Raw genomic sequence first — 18,003 nt, forward strand, 5'->3', positions numbered from 1 at the left:
TCATTCATTCATTCATTCATTCATTCATTTACTAGTATACGAATTCACACACCCTTAAGCTTTCGGGTTATTTCCTTCAACATGAAGGTCGTTGTACTGCCGGTAACTCGAGAACGTTTGTAAATGGGTTCAAAGTTTTTTCGGCTGTCCCAAAAGTTACGAGTGTATGCGTGCGTGGCATTTGTGCAGATACTGTGTATGTGTACGCGCGCATGTGTGTGTGTGTGTGTGTGTGTGTGTGTGTGTGTGTGTCAGTGTGTGTGTGTACACGCGCATGTGTGTGTTTACGTGTGTGTGTGTGTATGGTCAGTGTCTTTGTGCACGCGCGCGCGCGCGCGTGTGTGTGTGTGTGTGTGAGTGAGTGAGTGAGTGAGTGAGTGTGTGAGTGAGTGAGTGAGTGAGTGAGTGAGTGAGTGAGGGAGTGAGTGAGTGACTGACTGTGTGTGTGTGTGTGTGTGTGTGTGTGTGTGTGTGTGTGTGTGTGTGTGTGTGTGTGTGTGTGTGTGTGTGTGTGTGTGTGTGTGTGTGTGTGTGTGTCCTAGTTTATTACTATTAGTTATTTTGCATGCATAGTTTGCAGTCCAGTCTGGACATTCTCGCATGTCCACAAGTAAAGCGTAGTTCTGGATGCAACAGTCGCCTTGTGAACGTCCGCGTCGTGTGGGGTCGTGTGGCGCAATGGCAGCGTGCGCGACTCGGAATCAAGAGGTCCCGGGTTCGAGTCCTGACATGCCACCGATCTTGTGCCCTTGGGAAAGGCACTTTACGCGACTTTCCCCCACTAGACTCAAATAAAAATGAGTATTGTCTGTCCAGTATTCGTTTCTATGTGCGGGACACAACACCAGCAACAGCTGCCTCTGCTCCGTGTGTATTGTATTGTTGCAATTTCAATAAAATGAAAAACGTCCGCACAGTTTTTTGCTTATGTCACAGTTTCCGGCCGGTCCACAGGTGCACTTGGACTGACGTCAGAACTTGACCCCCTGTCACAGATGAAGTCACGACAGTCAATTTCAACAATACCCCCGCCTCGGGCATATGTCACCCAGGGTCATTTCAGGATAACTGTATATTTCCTCAATTTAGGCCACAGCAAGTCATTTTTATGGATGGCATCAGCGCGCGCAATAATTTTCGCCTGGTTTTGGAGGGGTAAAAACAAGAGATTTTGTTGCCCTCTGAAAGTGGTCAACATGTCAAAAATGTGCAAGGATGTCTGTTGCCATGCCGGAACGTGGATGGCAGATAAATATCAAGAGAGGAGACAAAACAAGGCTCTGATTTATTGTTTTGTCTTTTAGTTTGATGCAGTGATGTACGTGGTATTTCATATGATTACATTACATTACATATGATGGTGGCTGTGAATATGTGAAGTTCCCACTGAGTCAAGACCATCTGTACAATGATTGAAAAGTTGTTTCAGTGAGAAATGAATGTTGTAATAATTGGCAGCACACTAAGCACAATGTAGGTATCATTTAGTGTTTAACAAGATTTATGATGTCAAGATTTGAAAATGTACGAAACTTTTTTTTTTGGCCCGCCTTGTTTTTTTCGCCCTATCGCATTAGATTTGGAGTCTGCAGAGGATGTCATCCATGCTGTGGCCTTCGTCCTGCTGCAGTACCAAAGAAAGCCGCCAGGATCCAAACACGCCATCATTTCTTTGATTGGTCAAGACCTACAGTCAAGACCAAAGCGCACACCAAGTTTCAGAACAATCCACTGGTAGCTTTTTGAGATATGCGCTGCTAAACTACAAATAACCAATGCTACAAACGCTATAAAAGACATAACTGGTTCTAGGCAATAATAAGACTTCCGAAGGAAAGGAAATAATAAGAAATGCGAAAGAATAAAAGAAAGGAAGAACGAACGAAGGAAGAGTAGAGAAAAAGAAACGCCTCAACCCCAACTTACGTTACCTTCCTCGATATTAATGAAGAATGACATTCTTACTTCGCACTTACGCAATATTGGAATATTTATAGAACAAGGTCTTACAGTCCCATAGAGTGGGCGGAGCCTAAATACCAGCTGCCACATATTTCTCTTTTAAAATAACGGTCATCAAAAATGACTTTCTGTCAAGAAAGTATAAATAGCGCGTGCATCTGTAACTTTAGCAGTCTCGACTTGAAGAAAACAGGACTACTTGAGGAAGTGAACTGTCGCAGTCATGTGGTCTTTAGCTGTGGTTTCCTCCTTCCTCCTTCTTTCCTTTGCGAAGTGTCTGCCGCTGGAAGATCCTTTGTTGGCATGTCTTGCAGGGCACAGCGGTAAGTGATGTCCCTTTTAAGATACATTTTTCTTTCGCATTTCAGAAAGAAACACACAGACGCTCATCAAATGTCCTCTCTAGATTTCTTCCAGTACACATGTACAAGTAGACGCTCAATCAATTGCATGCAAAGTCATTTCTAATGGGGTTTATAGTTATACAATAGAAGAATATTGAGATTAAAAATCGATATTTCGATCGCAAACAGAATTCGTGGAAATTGAGGATTACTGTAAAACGAAATAAAAATATTCCAAGGCCCTTTACCAACAACGTAGGTAAATTGCAAACAAGACCCCTGGCCACCCTCAGCGTGAACTCTTGAAAAACGCCGGCACCGCAGTGTTCTTTCTACGATTTCAATGTCAGGTTGAAGCAGGTTGAAAACGCCATGTGGATGTGTCATATTCCTAGCAAAGCGTGGGTCAACTTATGGGACTTCTAATTCTACCCCATGCATGGATTTCCTTTGTACGAGTATAACGCCGCATGAAAGCCCTTTATATAGTTAATAGTACATCTCCGTGAATGTTTGGGCTGAGCTTTGTGCGACTGTTTAAATCACTTTTCCGAATTTGCTTTTACGTTTTGTGTTTTTTGTTGTCTTTTGGATCATACCTTTACATCGTCCATCATCTTCCAATACTAGTATCAACTTTTTGACAAATCCAGTTTTTGTCGCTCAATAGTCGTCCAGTGATCGCCTTCTATTGCAACTTGGGCCTCGGGCGATGCGGCTTTAGCCTGGAGTCCAGCCTTGTTAGCTTTATTCCGCTCCCCAAGATCCGCTACCCTGCCAACAAAAAAGCGGGTAACGGATCTTGGGGAGCGGAGAAAAGCTAACAAGGCTGGACTCCAGGTTATATGGACCTTGCTAAGAGAATAATCGGTAGTGAAGGGGAGATATAGATGCATGTAGCTTCTACCAGACTCCAGGAGCGGCTGGAAAGCGTAGAAACTGTGCTGGCATAGTATATGTCTACTTGGAGAATTTCTACTCTTTTCAACTGCTTCTGAAGCCTGGTAGATGCTAGAATATCGAGGCCTTTTCATGGATGTTTTTAGTTAATATATTTTTACTTTGTGTCCCAAATTGACCAGATTTAGACGTTCACGTCAAGATTTGGGTTTGACAGTTTGCAGCGCTGTCGAATGAATTTGATTGGTTTCGACTTTTTCGGGACAACCTCCCCCCAACCTCGCGACCACCTGTCGCAGTATTGTCTGAATCCTCGAGTGCTCGACTCTGAACCACGAGGTCCGGGGTTCGAGTCTTGACATGCCACTGATCTCTTGCCCTTGGAAATTGCACTTTACACGACTTTCCTCACTGAACTGTGTTTTATTCCTTTTACATTGTAATGTTTCCACTGAATCAAAACCATTTGTACAACGTCAACGATTGGAAACTTCTATTTTTCAAAGTTGTTTTGAGTGACAAATGGGTACCGGTGTTGTAACTATTGGCTGTAAACTTAGCACAGTATAGGTGTAATTTTTTTTGTTTAAGGTTTATAATGTCAAGATTTCAAAATGTAGGAATCTTGTTTTATTTTGCCCGCCTTGTTTCTTTTCGCCCTATGGCATTAGATTTGGAGTCTGTGGAGGATGTCATACATACAATTTACTTGCTGTGGCCTCACGCATTATTAATAGAATTGCTTCGTGAATGGGACAGGAAAGAAACAAGAAAACTCTGGGAAGTACGGTTTATTCCCCCACGACTTGAAACTGTAGTCTCTGCACACGTCTTTCAACTTCGTATGACGTCATGAACCGTGGCTCTTTGTGCTCGGGTTTCGGTAAAAATTAGTTTTCCGTTGATCCTTGACGCGGCACCGGTCACCCTGGCCTCCCACAGGTATTTATAGACCTGTATATGCCAGTCGCAATTAAGTCACGCAATATTAGCCAACCGAGCCGATACAGGGAACTGACTCGAAGTAAACTCGAAGTAAACTTCTTAGCTGAAAACTGTTATTCATACGTAACTTGTGTAGCGAAAGTATCCTATCAACCTGACACATGTGACAAGGTGGTCTAGGGTTGTTGACCGTCAGATACGTACGAGGTGCAAGCACTGTACCTTGTATACTGTACGTGTATCTGAGGTACGTGTTGCAGTACTAGTTACCTTCGCCAAGAAGGTTATGTTTTCAGAGGCGTTCGTGTATGTGTGTGTGTGTGTGTGTGTGTGTGTGTGTCTGTCTGTAAACACGATAACTTGAGAAGGCCTTGATGGATTGTCTTGATACTTGGTAGGTGGGTAGGTATTGATAAGACCTCAAAATGATTAGATTTTGGACCCCCTAGCGGCTTGTTATGGTACTGCAGCTGAACTTCCGGTTTTGATATCTCATGATCTAGACATGCTATGGTGATGAAATTTGGATGGTAGGTAGCTCTTGTGCTGGGGAAGAAGTGACATGAGTTTGGGCCCCCTAGCGGCTTGCTCTGGAACTGCAGGGATATATTCTTGAAAATATTCAAAAGGGGATAATTCAAGAACCGGTTGACGGATCGTCATGATTTTTGGTATGTAGGTAGTTTACGTGATGCTTAATATAATTATGTGACAATTATGCAAATATGGATGTAATTTGCATAATTTATGGGGAAATTCTATAAATCAGCTGCATTCTATGATAGGACAATTGAAGCTTGTGACATTGGTAATTGACAACGAGAGAAACACAGAAAGATATTTATTATGTTAATAATGACTTAATTTGCATAAGTAATGAGAAAATTTTATAATCATGTAATGATAACTGCCTGGAATTTCATACTTGTGGTATTTGAAAGTTAAGTTGAGGTGAACATCATTAAACATAATTTATTCAAATCAGGACCTCATTTGCATAATTTATTAGGAAATGCTAGAATGCATTGTTTGTTAATATAAGACTGTCTTTTGGTTGAGATTATGATAAAATGATATAATTCATGAAAATTAGGTTCCTATTTGTTAAATCAGGGGGGGGGAAATCTAATCTATAATTTGTCAGTCATAAAGATTAACATCATTTGGCGAAGGTATGAGATTGGGGAACTCTAGTTCTGATTAATATTGCTAGGTGGCGCTGTGAGACTGTCAGATGACCACCTGTTGGCTTAACTGGAGGTTATTAAAGCTAATTGTGAAGGCCAGGATTTGAGAAGGCATATTCTAATATTGTTAATATTTTTTTTTTATTCAGAAGCTCAATGAGAATTACAAATGAAAATACATGGACTAAGTGACTGCGAACTCAAGTTAGGTACAACTTATATTCTCGCAGCCACTTTTACAATGAAAGAAAAATATTTTACAAGACATTTAAAAATACATGAGACATCGCGTGAGTAACAATCCTCCCATCCCAGAAAACACATACAGTTAGAATCTTTTTGTTTCTAATATATAATTTTGTACGGCTAACATTATTTTGCAGTTGGTGTCATACGAACAAAGGAAACTACCGCGAAGAACTAAATATTGTATGGAATTATCAGAAAGAGTGTTTAAATCAACAATATTACCAAGTATGCTTGAAAGCTTGCCAAAAAGGACTAAGCGCTGGTAGGTGTATATAGGGCAGTGCAATAAATAATGAGCAATCGTTTCATATGGACACCCGCAGCTACAGGATGGACTTGTGACAAGACCCCGGGTATAAAGACTGTGATTCAAGCTGCAGGTGCCCAGACGAAGTCGGGTAATGAGAATACAGGAATAACGAGAACCAAAGCTAAAATAGTTTAACTTTACAGGACGTACCAATTTGAAAAGATTTGAACGAAATTTTGGATACGAAAGAGTACGGATTTCTAAATTCAGGTTGCTCCATCCAGTGATGGAATATGGTATAAAAGACTTTCCAAAACGATTGGTAGAAAATTTGATGGTTAATATTTGCTTAGCCCCATGAATTGAAACATGTTTAAAATTCTGTTTTGACATTTCATCTTAATCGTGGCGACCAATAAGTACTAGTTGCGACGTCGGACCGCAAACTAACTCTTACCCCTGCCGTGTTTGTAGGTCTGGAGAAACCCCCGAGTCCGGTCCCAGATGGCAGCGGCCGGCTGAAATACGTCCTCACCGTGCGTGATCACGACTCGGGTCCGATACAAGCAGACGGGCGGTACGACGGTGAGTCTACTGGTTCTATTTCTTCCTCCATGAAAAATGGGGGTATTGTTTTTGGTGTGTGTGTCTATCTGCCTGCCTGTGTGTGTGTGTGTGTGTGTGTGTGTGTGTGCGTGTGTGTGTGTGTGTGTGTGTGTGTGTGTGTGTGTGTGTGTGTGTCTGTGTGTGTCTGTGTGTGTCTGTGTGTGTTTCCGCACATTGTAGTCAGCAACTTCAGGACGCCTTTATGGATTGTGATGATATTTGGTATGTTGGTAGGTCGTAGGAAGACAAAGGTCAATGTCAAATATGGGTACAACTGTCGAGCAATAAAGTTCAATCATTCAATTCATCGTAGTTCCTCTGCCTTGTAAGCCCACGAAAAGTACAGCTTCTACACAATGTACATAGCGAATGTCATTAAGACCCCAAAATACAACGTACTTCTCGGGACAGTGTTGTATTTATTGTTGTAGTCATGTTTATCCTGCAGTGTCGGTGTCAGGGCAGTACGGCTCCCAGTTCCACCGGGTCGTGGTGGTGGCCAGCTGCGGGCGACTGCGACCCCTCCCGGGTGACACAGCGCTGCGTGCCGGGACATGTCTCGAGCTCTCCACGGTGGCCAACACAGACAGCCGCACCAAGAGCACGGCGTCCTTTACCTGGGTAGCACCGGGCGAGCGTCTTCTGGACGGAGAGTGCGTGACGATCAGGTTGGTACTGTTTTCTTTTCATCTTTTTTTTTTTCTTTAGGCCATGTTGATTTGATTATATGGATGACATCCTCCGGGAGCCCCAAATCTGATGCGCGCGTGCAAATAAAAAAAAAGTTTTGCAAAAAAAAAGTTCTTTTCATTATGAAACCTACGTGGTCATGAGGGTTGAGCAAATGGCACAGAATATGGTTTGGCGAATAATCTAGTCTTCAAGTTCATTTCTTTACAATGTCGTCTTTTTTTCGTTTGATTTTGGCATTCTACGACATTGGTATAGTTTTTATTAATTTTTTTTGTAACTCATGGTATATTTTTGCTCATTTTGCAACTGTTTTGTACGATTTACAGTATGGTTGAAAACTTTTTTTTTTGGAAACGGCCGAAAATTCATGCGCGCGCGGATGTCATCCATATAATCAAATCAACATGGCCTTACTCAACAAGATGTCAAAGATTTCATACCTTTGCTTTAGAGTTGTTATACATTTCTTGTTTTACTCATTGTTGTGAAGTTTATAAAGAATTTTATAAATAAATAAATAAAGTTCTTACTGATCCTGTGCATATTCCATTGTAGTGCACATACGATCCTCGTTTTCTACAAGCATGCGTGCAGGCAGACAATTTTGGCCTCCATGGTCCAATTTGACCTTCCTGTCAATATGTGGTCACGCCCTAACTTCATTTGACTCATTTGTCGTATTCAAATAGCCACTGGTACACTAACAAGTAACTAAACACATTGGAAACAAATACTCTGTACACGGAGGTAACAATTCAATCTAATATTGCTTCGTTGTTTTTTTCCTGCAGAGCGGCTGTCGTCGATGAGAAAAAGTTCCTTTACCAAAACGATGGCCCACTGACTGTACAACTGTGTGCCTCTTCAAAGCAACCAAAACATCCAGGACCAAACACAAGCAAATTACCCCAAACAACTATCAACGCCTTACAGACATCTCTGAGGAAGAAACCGATTTCATCTTCGGTGACCAGACCTATAGCAGCCTTTTCTTTAAGAAACCAAAATAGCTATAGCGGTGAAAAGAAGGGCATGCATGTATATCAAGTTCAAAAGAACACGGAGAGTGTTACAACGGCAAAATCTCAACTCTTGGACTTTTTAATCAAAGAGAAGTTCCAAAGCACCGACGGAGGGCATCCCGTGGGTAACTGGAAGATACAACCACGTTTCAGGAAGAAACAGCTACTGAACATTTTGGTCAGAAATCGGCGAGAGTCACCCTCATCGCGGACGGATCTGACAACAACAACCGAGGACGACCGCTCGCTGAAGTGGCGACTGATATCAAAGGGGTGTTGCCGGTCTGGCAGTCGTTTCGGAGCCAAACCCCACGATCTAAATTGCGACGAGGCGTCCAGAAAGTTTGTATCCAGCAACATCGCCGAACTGATGCACCTCCGAGCAGTCTGTGTGGAGGAATTTGCCTTCTGTTGCAAAGAAAAACGGAGAGACATGGGCTATTCCGTTGAAAGTAGCAGCCACGCAGGATCAGAAGTTGAACCCACAGAACCTCTATACGACAGCACTGGACAGCAATCTGAAACGACGATATCTGATTCGCCAACGGGAGACAGCTCATCCACAGCTGCTATGAAAGACATAACAATCCAGCAAGCTTGCTGTCTCAACGGACTTAGAACTGCCTATGACCCTGACAAGAGCTGTCTAGATGAAGGGGAGAGTTACATCAACCAAACGGCTGCAGATGACCTGGAATCTACCAACGAGGCAACGGGGTGCAAGCTTGAGTTCTCTCGATGTTGCGAGGCGCTGCGAGAACATGTTGGAGGCAGTAGTCCCCCGCCACAAGAAGTGGACTTGGCCAGTCTCGAAGACCTGCAGCTGACGCAGCATTGCTGTAGACAAGGCTGGGTCCAGGGACTGTCTCCCGAAACAGACTGCGCGCAGAACGCCATGGAGTACGCCCGGCTACCGCTAGGAAATTCCACCGACAGACAACTGCAATGTTCCAGCAAGTATACGGAGTGTTGCTCTACGAGACAGGCTCAAAATCTAGACCTCGATGCACTGTTCTATCCAAGTATCCATCCAAAGAAAACCCTGAAGTCAGCTGCGGCGTTCCCAAACCAGACAACCGATGGTGTTCAAAGTCTAAGCAATGACATTGAATCCATCATAGAGAGAATTTTACTGCAAACCCACGTAACAAACGTTTCACAATCAACTACAACATATCTTACGCTGGGAGAGCAAGAAACCAGTCAGTCAGAAACAAGCTCAGCAGCGCTAAGGAACTTTGAAATACACGACGATAGGATTCAATCTGTCACTGAAATACAAAACACCGGGCAACTGGCAGGTCCGACTACCGCCCCCTTGCGATCCGTCACTGAAGCGCAGATGTCACCGTCAATCCAGAGTGCACCAACACACCGAGCACAAAGCAAACTTAGCTGGGACGATATAGGCATGGACACGTTAGTAGTACTGTCAAAACACAGGCGTACATTACGACTGTGTTGCCTGAAGGGAAAAGCAGTAGTAGAGACCGCCCATCCAAAGTCCTGTCAACTGGAGGCAGACGGCTACACCCAGGGAGCCCGGTTAACCGACCAAGTGAGGCAGAGTTGTAAGGACGTGTTTGTGCACTGCTGCGAAAGCATGGACCCCGGGCACAGAGGACCAACACGGTCGTATGGAAGGAACATTAGACGGTTATTGGGGGACAGTGGGGAATACGTACACGGAAATAGAGAAATGTACTACAGCTGATCACAGAGAAATTTGGTACATGATACGGAACTGGACATTTGATCTCATCCATACCAAGGTAGGAACAGACTTCACAAAGCTTTGGAATTTAAAATTTCAGTGAAGAAGAGACTACAATGTAGTGAAGGATTCAAAAACTAATGTTCAACGCGCTATGAAAAAATGATGGATGTCCAAACAAGATGCAAAACTCACAGTACATACAAGTGTAGCGACCTAAAAGAAAGAAATATCACTGTCAGAGGCAGATATGCAGTTCTTGGCACATTGGCAACACCAAATCAATGTTAGGACACTCTTTACACAATGGATGTCCAGTGTGAGACATTCCACATCTATTGTACGGTTGAGCAAACATCAGGCATGTATGGGAATTGAACCCAGGACCTCTTGGTTCAGAGCAAAACTCTGAAAAACATACCAAAGTTGACATACAACCATGTAAACTGAAGCACAATAACTGCATCAATTGCTACATGTCTAATGCTCACAGCTGGCAATGTGAAAGATACTTAATGCAAGCATTGAGAAAATAGATTATTGATAAAATAGATAATTAGACAAATGCCTAATATATGATCTGTCTTTGACAGGCTATTTTGTGGGTATACTGAAAGTTGCACAATGTATAGATTAGTATATTTCTATTTTATTCAATACAATCATGTTGTTGGACTTGGATCTAAGTAAGAGTCTGGCATTATGTACATTGTATGTAAACCTAGAAATAAATAGTCTTCATGCGAAGAAGTGTCTTCATGGAAGTTCTTCTGTGTTGGTAGTAATCATAGTACGTTGCTTAACCTTTTTCCAATGCAAAGGTTCAAACAAATCAAATTTTCAATGACCACTGTTGCTTTATCATAAAGGCGACAGTGGTCATTGAAAATTTGATGTCTATGTGCCTCTGTGTTGGAATAAAGTTTAGCATCATACTGTAAAGAAATGTTGTTGTCAATGTAAAAGTTTCACATGCAACAGAAATGCATTGTAGTGGGAAATTGAAGACAGGAAATCACATAACCTTCAATTTCCTTTCTGAGACCTTTGACCTAACTTCCTGTAAGTGTTCCTGGTTGTCTAGCATGTGCAGTTAACTATACACAAGCAAACATAGTCATACAGAAAACAAAAACTTGCAGGTAAAAACAAAAGATTATTCCACCACACAAGAGAGAATACCCCTCTCCTATAACTATTTATAAAAGCTGTAGACTCAGACTCTATATAACTTAAATACCTTAAAATAATGTCCAACCTGAAAATTACAACTCTGAAAGACTTGAATCACTTGATATCAGCTTTATTTAAGTCAAGATTACCAAAGTATTAATAACAACTTTATTACGTATGTTTGGCAGAGTTCACATAATGTACCACTGGACTAGACAGTAACAACATAACTGTAGATAAAAACTCCCTTCTTTAATATTGAAAAAAATGGAATGATTAAGGTAGCAGCAAAACAATTCACACCTACTCCATGGCCTCCTATGGTGCATTACCATGTATCTGACAATGTACTGAAGAAAACTACATGTATGTACATTGTAGTACATGTACTACAATGTAGTACTGCCCTCTGACAGGATTAAGTGGTACTGCACCTACATGCCTTGATGTTTTTGCCTTGAGCTTTGGACTACTGGTATGTTCCAAAACTAAAAGCTGCAATTGTTTTAGAGAATGATCATACAGATTACAACCATCTTCTTTTTCCTTTCTAGATCATAAATTCAAAGACCCAATATATAGTTGATATGCCTGAGAGCAACAACATACATTTAATAAAAGTTGTTATGTACAAACTTGACCTAAAATACATTGTTACAGACTCTGACTGACCATTTTTGAGTATACTGGCTACAAAAAAATCCTTCTGTAATGACTGAGTTTAATGAATTTAAAAGGGGAAACTAAAATATCAGTACACGGGGCATGACTACCTGAAGCCTGTATATGACTGTCTCTTGTCATGTGATAATCACATCAAGTCACGTGACAACAGAACTCCAAGATGAGATCTTTACCGGGTTGACAAAGAGACAGAGTGTGTTTCAAAAGCTCCCCATAGTAGCTAACTTTTTGTTGTGTGTTCAGTTATAAATATTTGTCAAAAGGATACTTAAAGGTTGGGGCAATATCACATTACTCAATATTAGGAAACCCCATGCACAAATACTACTTCTGAGAACCCCCTTGTGAGCCTTGTTTTCCATCTGATGATGATTGCCTGTGAGAAGATACAAGAAATATGTTATAGCAAGATATTCAACACAGTCAGCAAGAACAGTTTAATACTTGAAATGCAGCCACTCTCCCATTGATCAAACCGATAATTGCCATGCTATCATTGGTTGAAAGGCTAATTGTGATGGACAGCTACCGGGGTACTGGATGGGTCCACTCATTAGCCTACCCCTCCTAGTTGGATGCACACAGAGTCCTCTCTACTGCAAATTCCACTGCCTAGGTAATTGTTTCAACCACAAACCTCAAACACTGTAAAAAAAAAACCTCTTTTCTGCTTGTAAGGCCATAGTAACTCATTTTTATGGATGACATCAGCGCGCGCATTAACTTTCGGCTGATTTTGGAAAAAAAAAAAAGAATTTTGTTGCCTTCATACAGTGGTCAACATGCCGAAAATGGGCAAAGATGCCTGTTGCCATGCTGGAAGGTGGATGGCAGATAACTATGAAGAGAGGAGACAAGAAAAGACTCTGATTCAATGTTAAATGTTTCTTACTTTGATGCAGTGATACGTGATGCTGGCTGTGTGTATGTGATGTTCCCACTGAATCAAAACCATTTGTACCATGATTGATTCAATGCAGGAACCTTATTTTTTTTTGGCCCGTCTTGTTTTTTTTCACCCGCTCGCATTAGATTTGGAGTCCGCGGAGGATGTCATCCATAAATTCACTTGCTGTGGCCTAACACGAAATAAAAGTCCCTGAGACCATAAGTGAATTTACGGTACTTACCCAGGCTGGGCGACCCTAGCTTTGGGCATCTTACTGAGCAGACTGAGGATCTCCTTCCTTTCATCGTACTGTTTCCACAGATCATACAGACGCAGGATGACTCGGGTGATCTCTAACATCTGTGGGAAAGTTTCCTTGTATTAGATCCTGAATACACTTGGCACCAAGAACTACCCACATACCAAATATCATCACAATTTGTCCTTTGCTTCTTGGGTTACTGTAAATATTGAAATGTTCTTGGTTATTTTCACAGTTTTCATTGTGACATCTCCACTATGTAATCAATCGCACCCCATTTAATATATATGTCTTTAAATGTAATACAGAGTTGTTTCCACAGCAAAAAATGCTTTTACCTCCTTCCGCAACCACTGCAAAAATAACTGCATTTACAGTATGTTGACCAAAGTAAGTCAGAAACAGACAAACACACAGAAGTTTTTCACAGAAGTGAAAACAAGAAAAATGATCATAAACAATTGAAGGCACAAAATCAAAAAAAAAATATACATGTACATGTATATGAAAACATCTACAGACATTCTGACACCCACCTTTTCCATATCAACTGACAATTCTGCAAACCAGTGTTTGGCATCTTTCTGAAGGATGACACAGGCCATGTGCAGCGCAGCTGTGGAGAGAAACATAGTGTCACATTTCAACACCTCAATTTACATGTTTGGTAATGGTTGGACAGAATGTAGCTTCCAATACGAACACAACCAAATTTCTGACATGTTACACAATAAGCTAATCACAACATTTAATGCAATTCATCTTAAGACAAATTTCTAGTCAGACAAGAATCATATTCACTGACACCACCTTAAACCTATTGTTAACAGTGAACTTAAAAAGAGCACCAATTTATAATAATAATAATAATAATAAATGGTTTTTATTGTCCAAACAGTACCCATGCAGTCGCAGCCTTTATACGGCTGAATTGATGCAGGGTATTACATGATAATCAAGACAAATCATAACAATCAAATGATACACATGATACACATATTTGTTCCACAAATTTTGTGGAACTGTCGCAAGGGTCTATACAGCAGCCATTTGGCGCCACAAGGTGACCTCAATATGACTTTCCCCAACCGAAGTCAGGTACCCATTCACACCTGGGTGGAGTGAGGAAATTCGTGTTCGTACTAGTACAAGCTAATGCCTAAACCATGTAACATCTAATGTCATGATACAGCTAGCTACAGTTATAGTTACTAACAGTAAGACTGTAATTGAAGACTTACCCAGTGCGATCATGAAGGGAGGATACAGTAGACAAACATCTGTCCGATAACTGTCATTCACTATTCGCCTGGAGATAACAGAAGAATATGATGAGATTGGTTATGCTTACTAGTACATAGGGTGTACGGGGCTAGTACATGCTACTAGTGTAGCGTTACATTGTACAAGCAGCAGGCCTGTCATGAAGAGAAGGAATTTGACTGTTTTTTTTACCCACCATGCCAGAGGCAAGACTGTGTCCTCCTGTCCCATGTCCTGTACATATGAGGTCAGAGGTCGGTATGGGTGGTACACCACCAAGCAGCAGTCCTGTTCAGAAGGAAAACAAAGGCTTTATAGACCAGTATCATATATTTTTACTACCTACCTCCATCAAAACACAGTAATGCAAAATAAACTAGAAAGGCCAATATTTGCTTTGGAGCAAATACAGCGATGGGTTCACCACATTTTACGACATGGCAGGGAAAGAATGAGAAACACAAGGGAAAACAATGATTTACATTGATATAACTATAATATGAAGTAACATACAACTAAAACAACAGTTGGATAGCTATTCCCTACTTTATTCGTTAGGATTTTTAATTGCATAATGCAAACTGTTGATTTTCAAAATAAAAAAAAAAACGTTACATGCCCCGCATTCTAATGCTGGAGCAGAAAAACTTGAAATACCTACCAAAACACTTGAATAAAGACATACTGTCAGTATGGAAATGCTCTGTGCAGGTGTTAATCAAGTTAAATCCCAACAGCCAATCAGCAAGAAATGCTCTGTGCAGGTGGAAATGCTCTGTGCAGGTGTTAATCAAGTTAAATCCCAACAGCCAATCAGCAAGAAGAAGAGAGGAAAGCTGCATGCCTATTGGTTGATGCCATGCATTCCATTGTGATGACTCATGCCCAAATGTGGTTAACACTGCCCACTGACACAGCAATACATTTGCTATAATACAGCCAAAAAACTCAAATAAAACCATTCTAAAAGCCTGTATCACAAAAATTAAAAAAACGCCTAAGGGTATTTGCCCACTGTACCTCCATACCAAATTTCAGGTCCTTAGGCCCCAAAATGAAGAAGCTGAATCCATTTAAAAAATGGCAGGAGAAGGAGGAGAAGAAGAAGAAACATCAGAAAAAGCAATATGGGTTACACCACCACTTCGTGGTGTGGTGAACCCATAAAAATAAAAAAGTAGACTAGAATAACAGCCATTCTCTCAATGGTTGAACTAGGCTAATTGCCATTCTTTCATTGGTTGAACTAGGCTAATTGCCATTCTTTCATTGGTTGAACTAGGCTAATTGCCATTCTTTCATTGGTTCAACTAACTTAAGATAATTACCATTCTTTCATTGGTTGAACTAGGTTAATTGTCATTCTTTCATTGGTTGAACTAGGCTAATTGCCATTCTTTCATTGGTTCAACTAACTTAAGGTAATTGCCATTGTTTATTGGTTGAACTAGGCTAATTGCCTTTCTTTCATTGGTTGAACTGCTAATTGCAAGTCTCTCTCATGATTGGTCGAAATGTGAGGGACATTTGTCCCTTTGCTTTTCCTTTTTTCCATCCATCTTCGCCTGTTCTCTCTTTCTCCCTCTAACTCTTGCTCGTTCTTTCTCTAGTGTATAAAAATGTGAAAAGACTCACCATCATTTCTAATAGGTAGAATTCACATTCTAGTACCTGGAAAATATTTCATCATACCTTAGTTATGCTTAAAAACAATATCATTAAATAAAAAAATGTACATGCAATAGACAAATACTTTGATATCCATTAACTCTTAACAAATCAAGGCAAAAATTCAATGTACATGTATCATTTCTACTTCATTATGATCACTGCATCTAAAATAAACAATTACATCTGTAATGCATGTTTGAGAACTTACATGGTTTATTCTGTATGGAAACTCCTGGTTGAAGGCATAGGAGAACTTGTTCTTTACTGTAATTAAAGACATACAAAAAGAGCATTTCATAAAATATAATCTTAAGATGAGTTGTTGAGTGTACCATAGCCATGCTGAAAGTGCTACTAATAAAAAACGTGTGTTACACACACATTCAGGTAATAATATTTAGCGCTAGAAGGCAATGCATTTGATGCAGGGCTGGAAATACCGGGTGCATGTGTACCTTGGTGCACCCAAAATTGGAGCTGTGCATCCAATTTTTTTCTGTGGGTGCACCAGTGAACCCAAATATTTTTGTAGGTATTTTTGTACATATCAAGTGTGTCACAGTATGCAAGATATTTCTGGCATACAAGTGTCAGAAAAATAATAAAAATATTTGTTGTAAGTTAGCCCCCATTTCAGATTTAAGCTTAGAAGAGGAGCAGTAAGATCTGTAATTAGTTTTAGTTTTATATGGTGCACCCCCAAAAAATTTTGTGCACCTAATTTTTTAGGTTGGATGCACCAGTGCACCTCTTCCCAAAAAAATGAATTTCGAGCCCTGTGAGGTGTTGCCAAAATCTGCAAATCAACATGGAAAACATAAGGCACTTACTGACAGTCTGACAGGCTGTTATAAGTCTACTGTTTGATATGACACCAAACTCCTGAAATGTAGGAAACGCAAACAGTTCATTTAAACAGCAACAACAAAAACAGGTTATTGACCAGGTATCATTTAATTCAGTAAAACCACTTACTTTGTCTAAGTCAACAATACAAGTTGAATTTTTTTTTTAAATTCCAACATGTAATCACCAGACGTGGTGACGACACACTCAAGTTTTTTTCAACTATTAATGCCGCCACCAACACAGGGGACAAATACATGACAGGACAATACTCATATACACCTGAGCTAAGTGAGGAAAGTCGTGTTAAGTGCCTTTCCCAAGGGCACAAGATCGGTGGCATGTCAGGACTCGGACCCGGGACTCTCAGTTCCGAGTCGCGCACTCTGCCGCTACGCCACACGACCCCACTTGAAATATTACTGGTACAATTTTGTATTTGCATGAGCTAAATAAATGGCAAGGCTGATAACATATTCTTTGATGCCTTTACATTCGTACTACTGTTGGAATTACAATACAGGTACAGTATGTGCATATTGGATCTTTAAATCTTGTGCAAGTCTTCAAAGGCTGTGATCGAATGGCATGGTTAGTCCACTAAGCCCAAATTTAAAGTTACCAGGGTTCTAGCTAGCACAAAGTAGCGTAGGGGCCCCCTATGCTAAAATTTTGCCCCCTACGCTATATTTCTCCCCCTACGCTATAATTTTGACACCCTACGCTAAATTCCCCCCCCCCCTACACATACAGCATTGGGGTATTGTGACTGTTTCTTTGTTCAAGAATGCCAGATCAAATGTGGAAAATTACCAATCAAGGATACATTGTACATACCTTAGAAATAACATTTTTTACCTTTGGGTATCCCTCAAATGGCCCCTTTTTTAGCTCAAATTTTTAAAAGCTCCGCACCACAGAAGGAGAGCCCATCAACAGGCGGCCAGTACCACTACGCTAAAATTACATCCTAGCTAGAACCCTGGTTACAGATACATATACGAAATGTAATTATTTAATTGAGCATTTTCTTGATGAGATGGCAAGTCTTACCTCCACTTTGGATGCCAGGAATACACAGGTTGGCCCCATTAATAGTGGGTCTATTGTCCTAAATGAGTATCTGAGACAATACAGATGTAACGTTATATCATTAGAATGACATTTGATTGTAAATTGTAAGAAAATATGCACAGTCTCAATAAATATGTACTAGCTGTATGATCATTACACATCAAATTCGAAAGAATCTTTCTTAGCAAGGCAACAGATTTAGCATATGTTACATACATTTAGAAAGTAATGATTCCTTATCTGTGTGATTCACACATTCAATGGGAGAA

The 18,003-nt window shown here is 40.7% G+C and overlaps 2 protein-coding genes across 2 annotated transcripts; one reads left to right on the top strand and one right to left on the bottom strand.

Moving 5' to 3' along the window:
- Positions 1-2,185: 2,185 nt before the first annotated feature.
- LOC109476513 lies at positions 2,186-9,900 on the top strand. The gene is made up of 4 exons (XM_019777486.1): positions 2,186-2,285; positions 6,312-6,422; positions 6,892-7,115; positions 8,322-9,900. The coding sequence occupies exons 1-4, from the start codon at positions 2,186-2,188 to the stop codon at positions 9,870-9,872; spliced, it is 1,986 nt and encodes a 661-aa protein (XP_019633045.1). The 3' UTR covers positions 9,873-9,900.
- A 1,903-nt stretch (positions 9,901-11,803) lies between these two features.
- On the bottom strand, positions 11,804-17,777 carry LOC109476560 (cyclin-C-like). The gene is made up of 9 exons (XM_019777545.1): positions 17,714-17,777; positions 16,645-16,696; positions 16,023-16,078; positions 15,779-15,814; positions 14,340-14,431; positions 14,122-14,189; positions 13,417-13,496; positions 12,860-12,978; positions 11,804-12,105 (listed from the first exon to the last, which is right to left on the bottom strand). Exons 1-9 carry the CDS (start codon positions 17,750-17,752, stop codon positions 12,054-12,056), a joined length of 594 nt encoding a protein of 197 aa, XP_019633104.1. The 5' UTR covers positions 17,753-17,777; the 3' UTR covers positions 11,804-12,053.
- Positions 17,778-18,003: the final 226 nt, after the last annotated feature.

This window comes from Branchiostoma belcheri, unplaced genomic scaffold, assembly GCF_001625305.1.
Source record: "Branchiostoma belcheri isolate BF01 breed outbred unplaced genomic scaffold, Haploidv18h27 scaffold38, whole genome shotgun sequence".
In the NCBI taxonomy this organism is placed as follows: domain Eukaryota; kingdom Metazoa; phylum Chordata; class Leptocardii; order Amphioxiformes; family Branchiostomatidae; genus Branchiostoma; species Branchiostoma belcheri.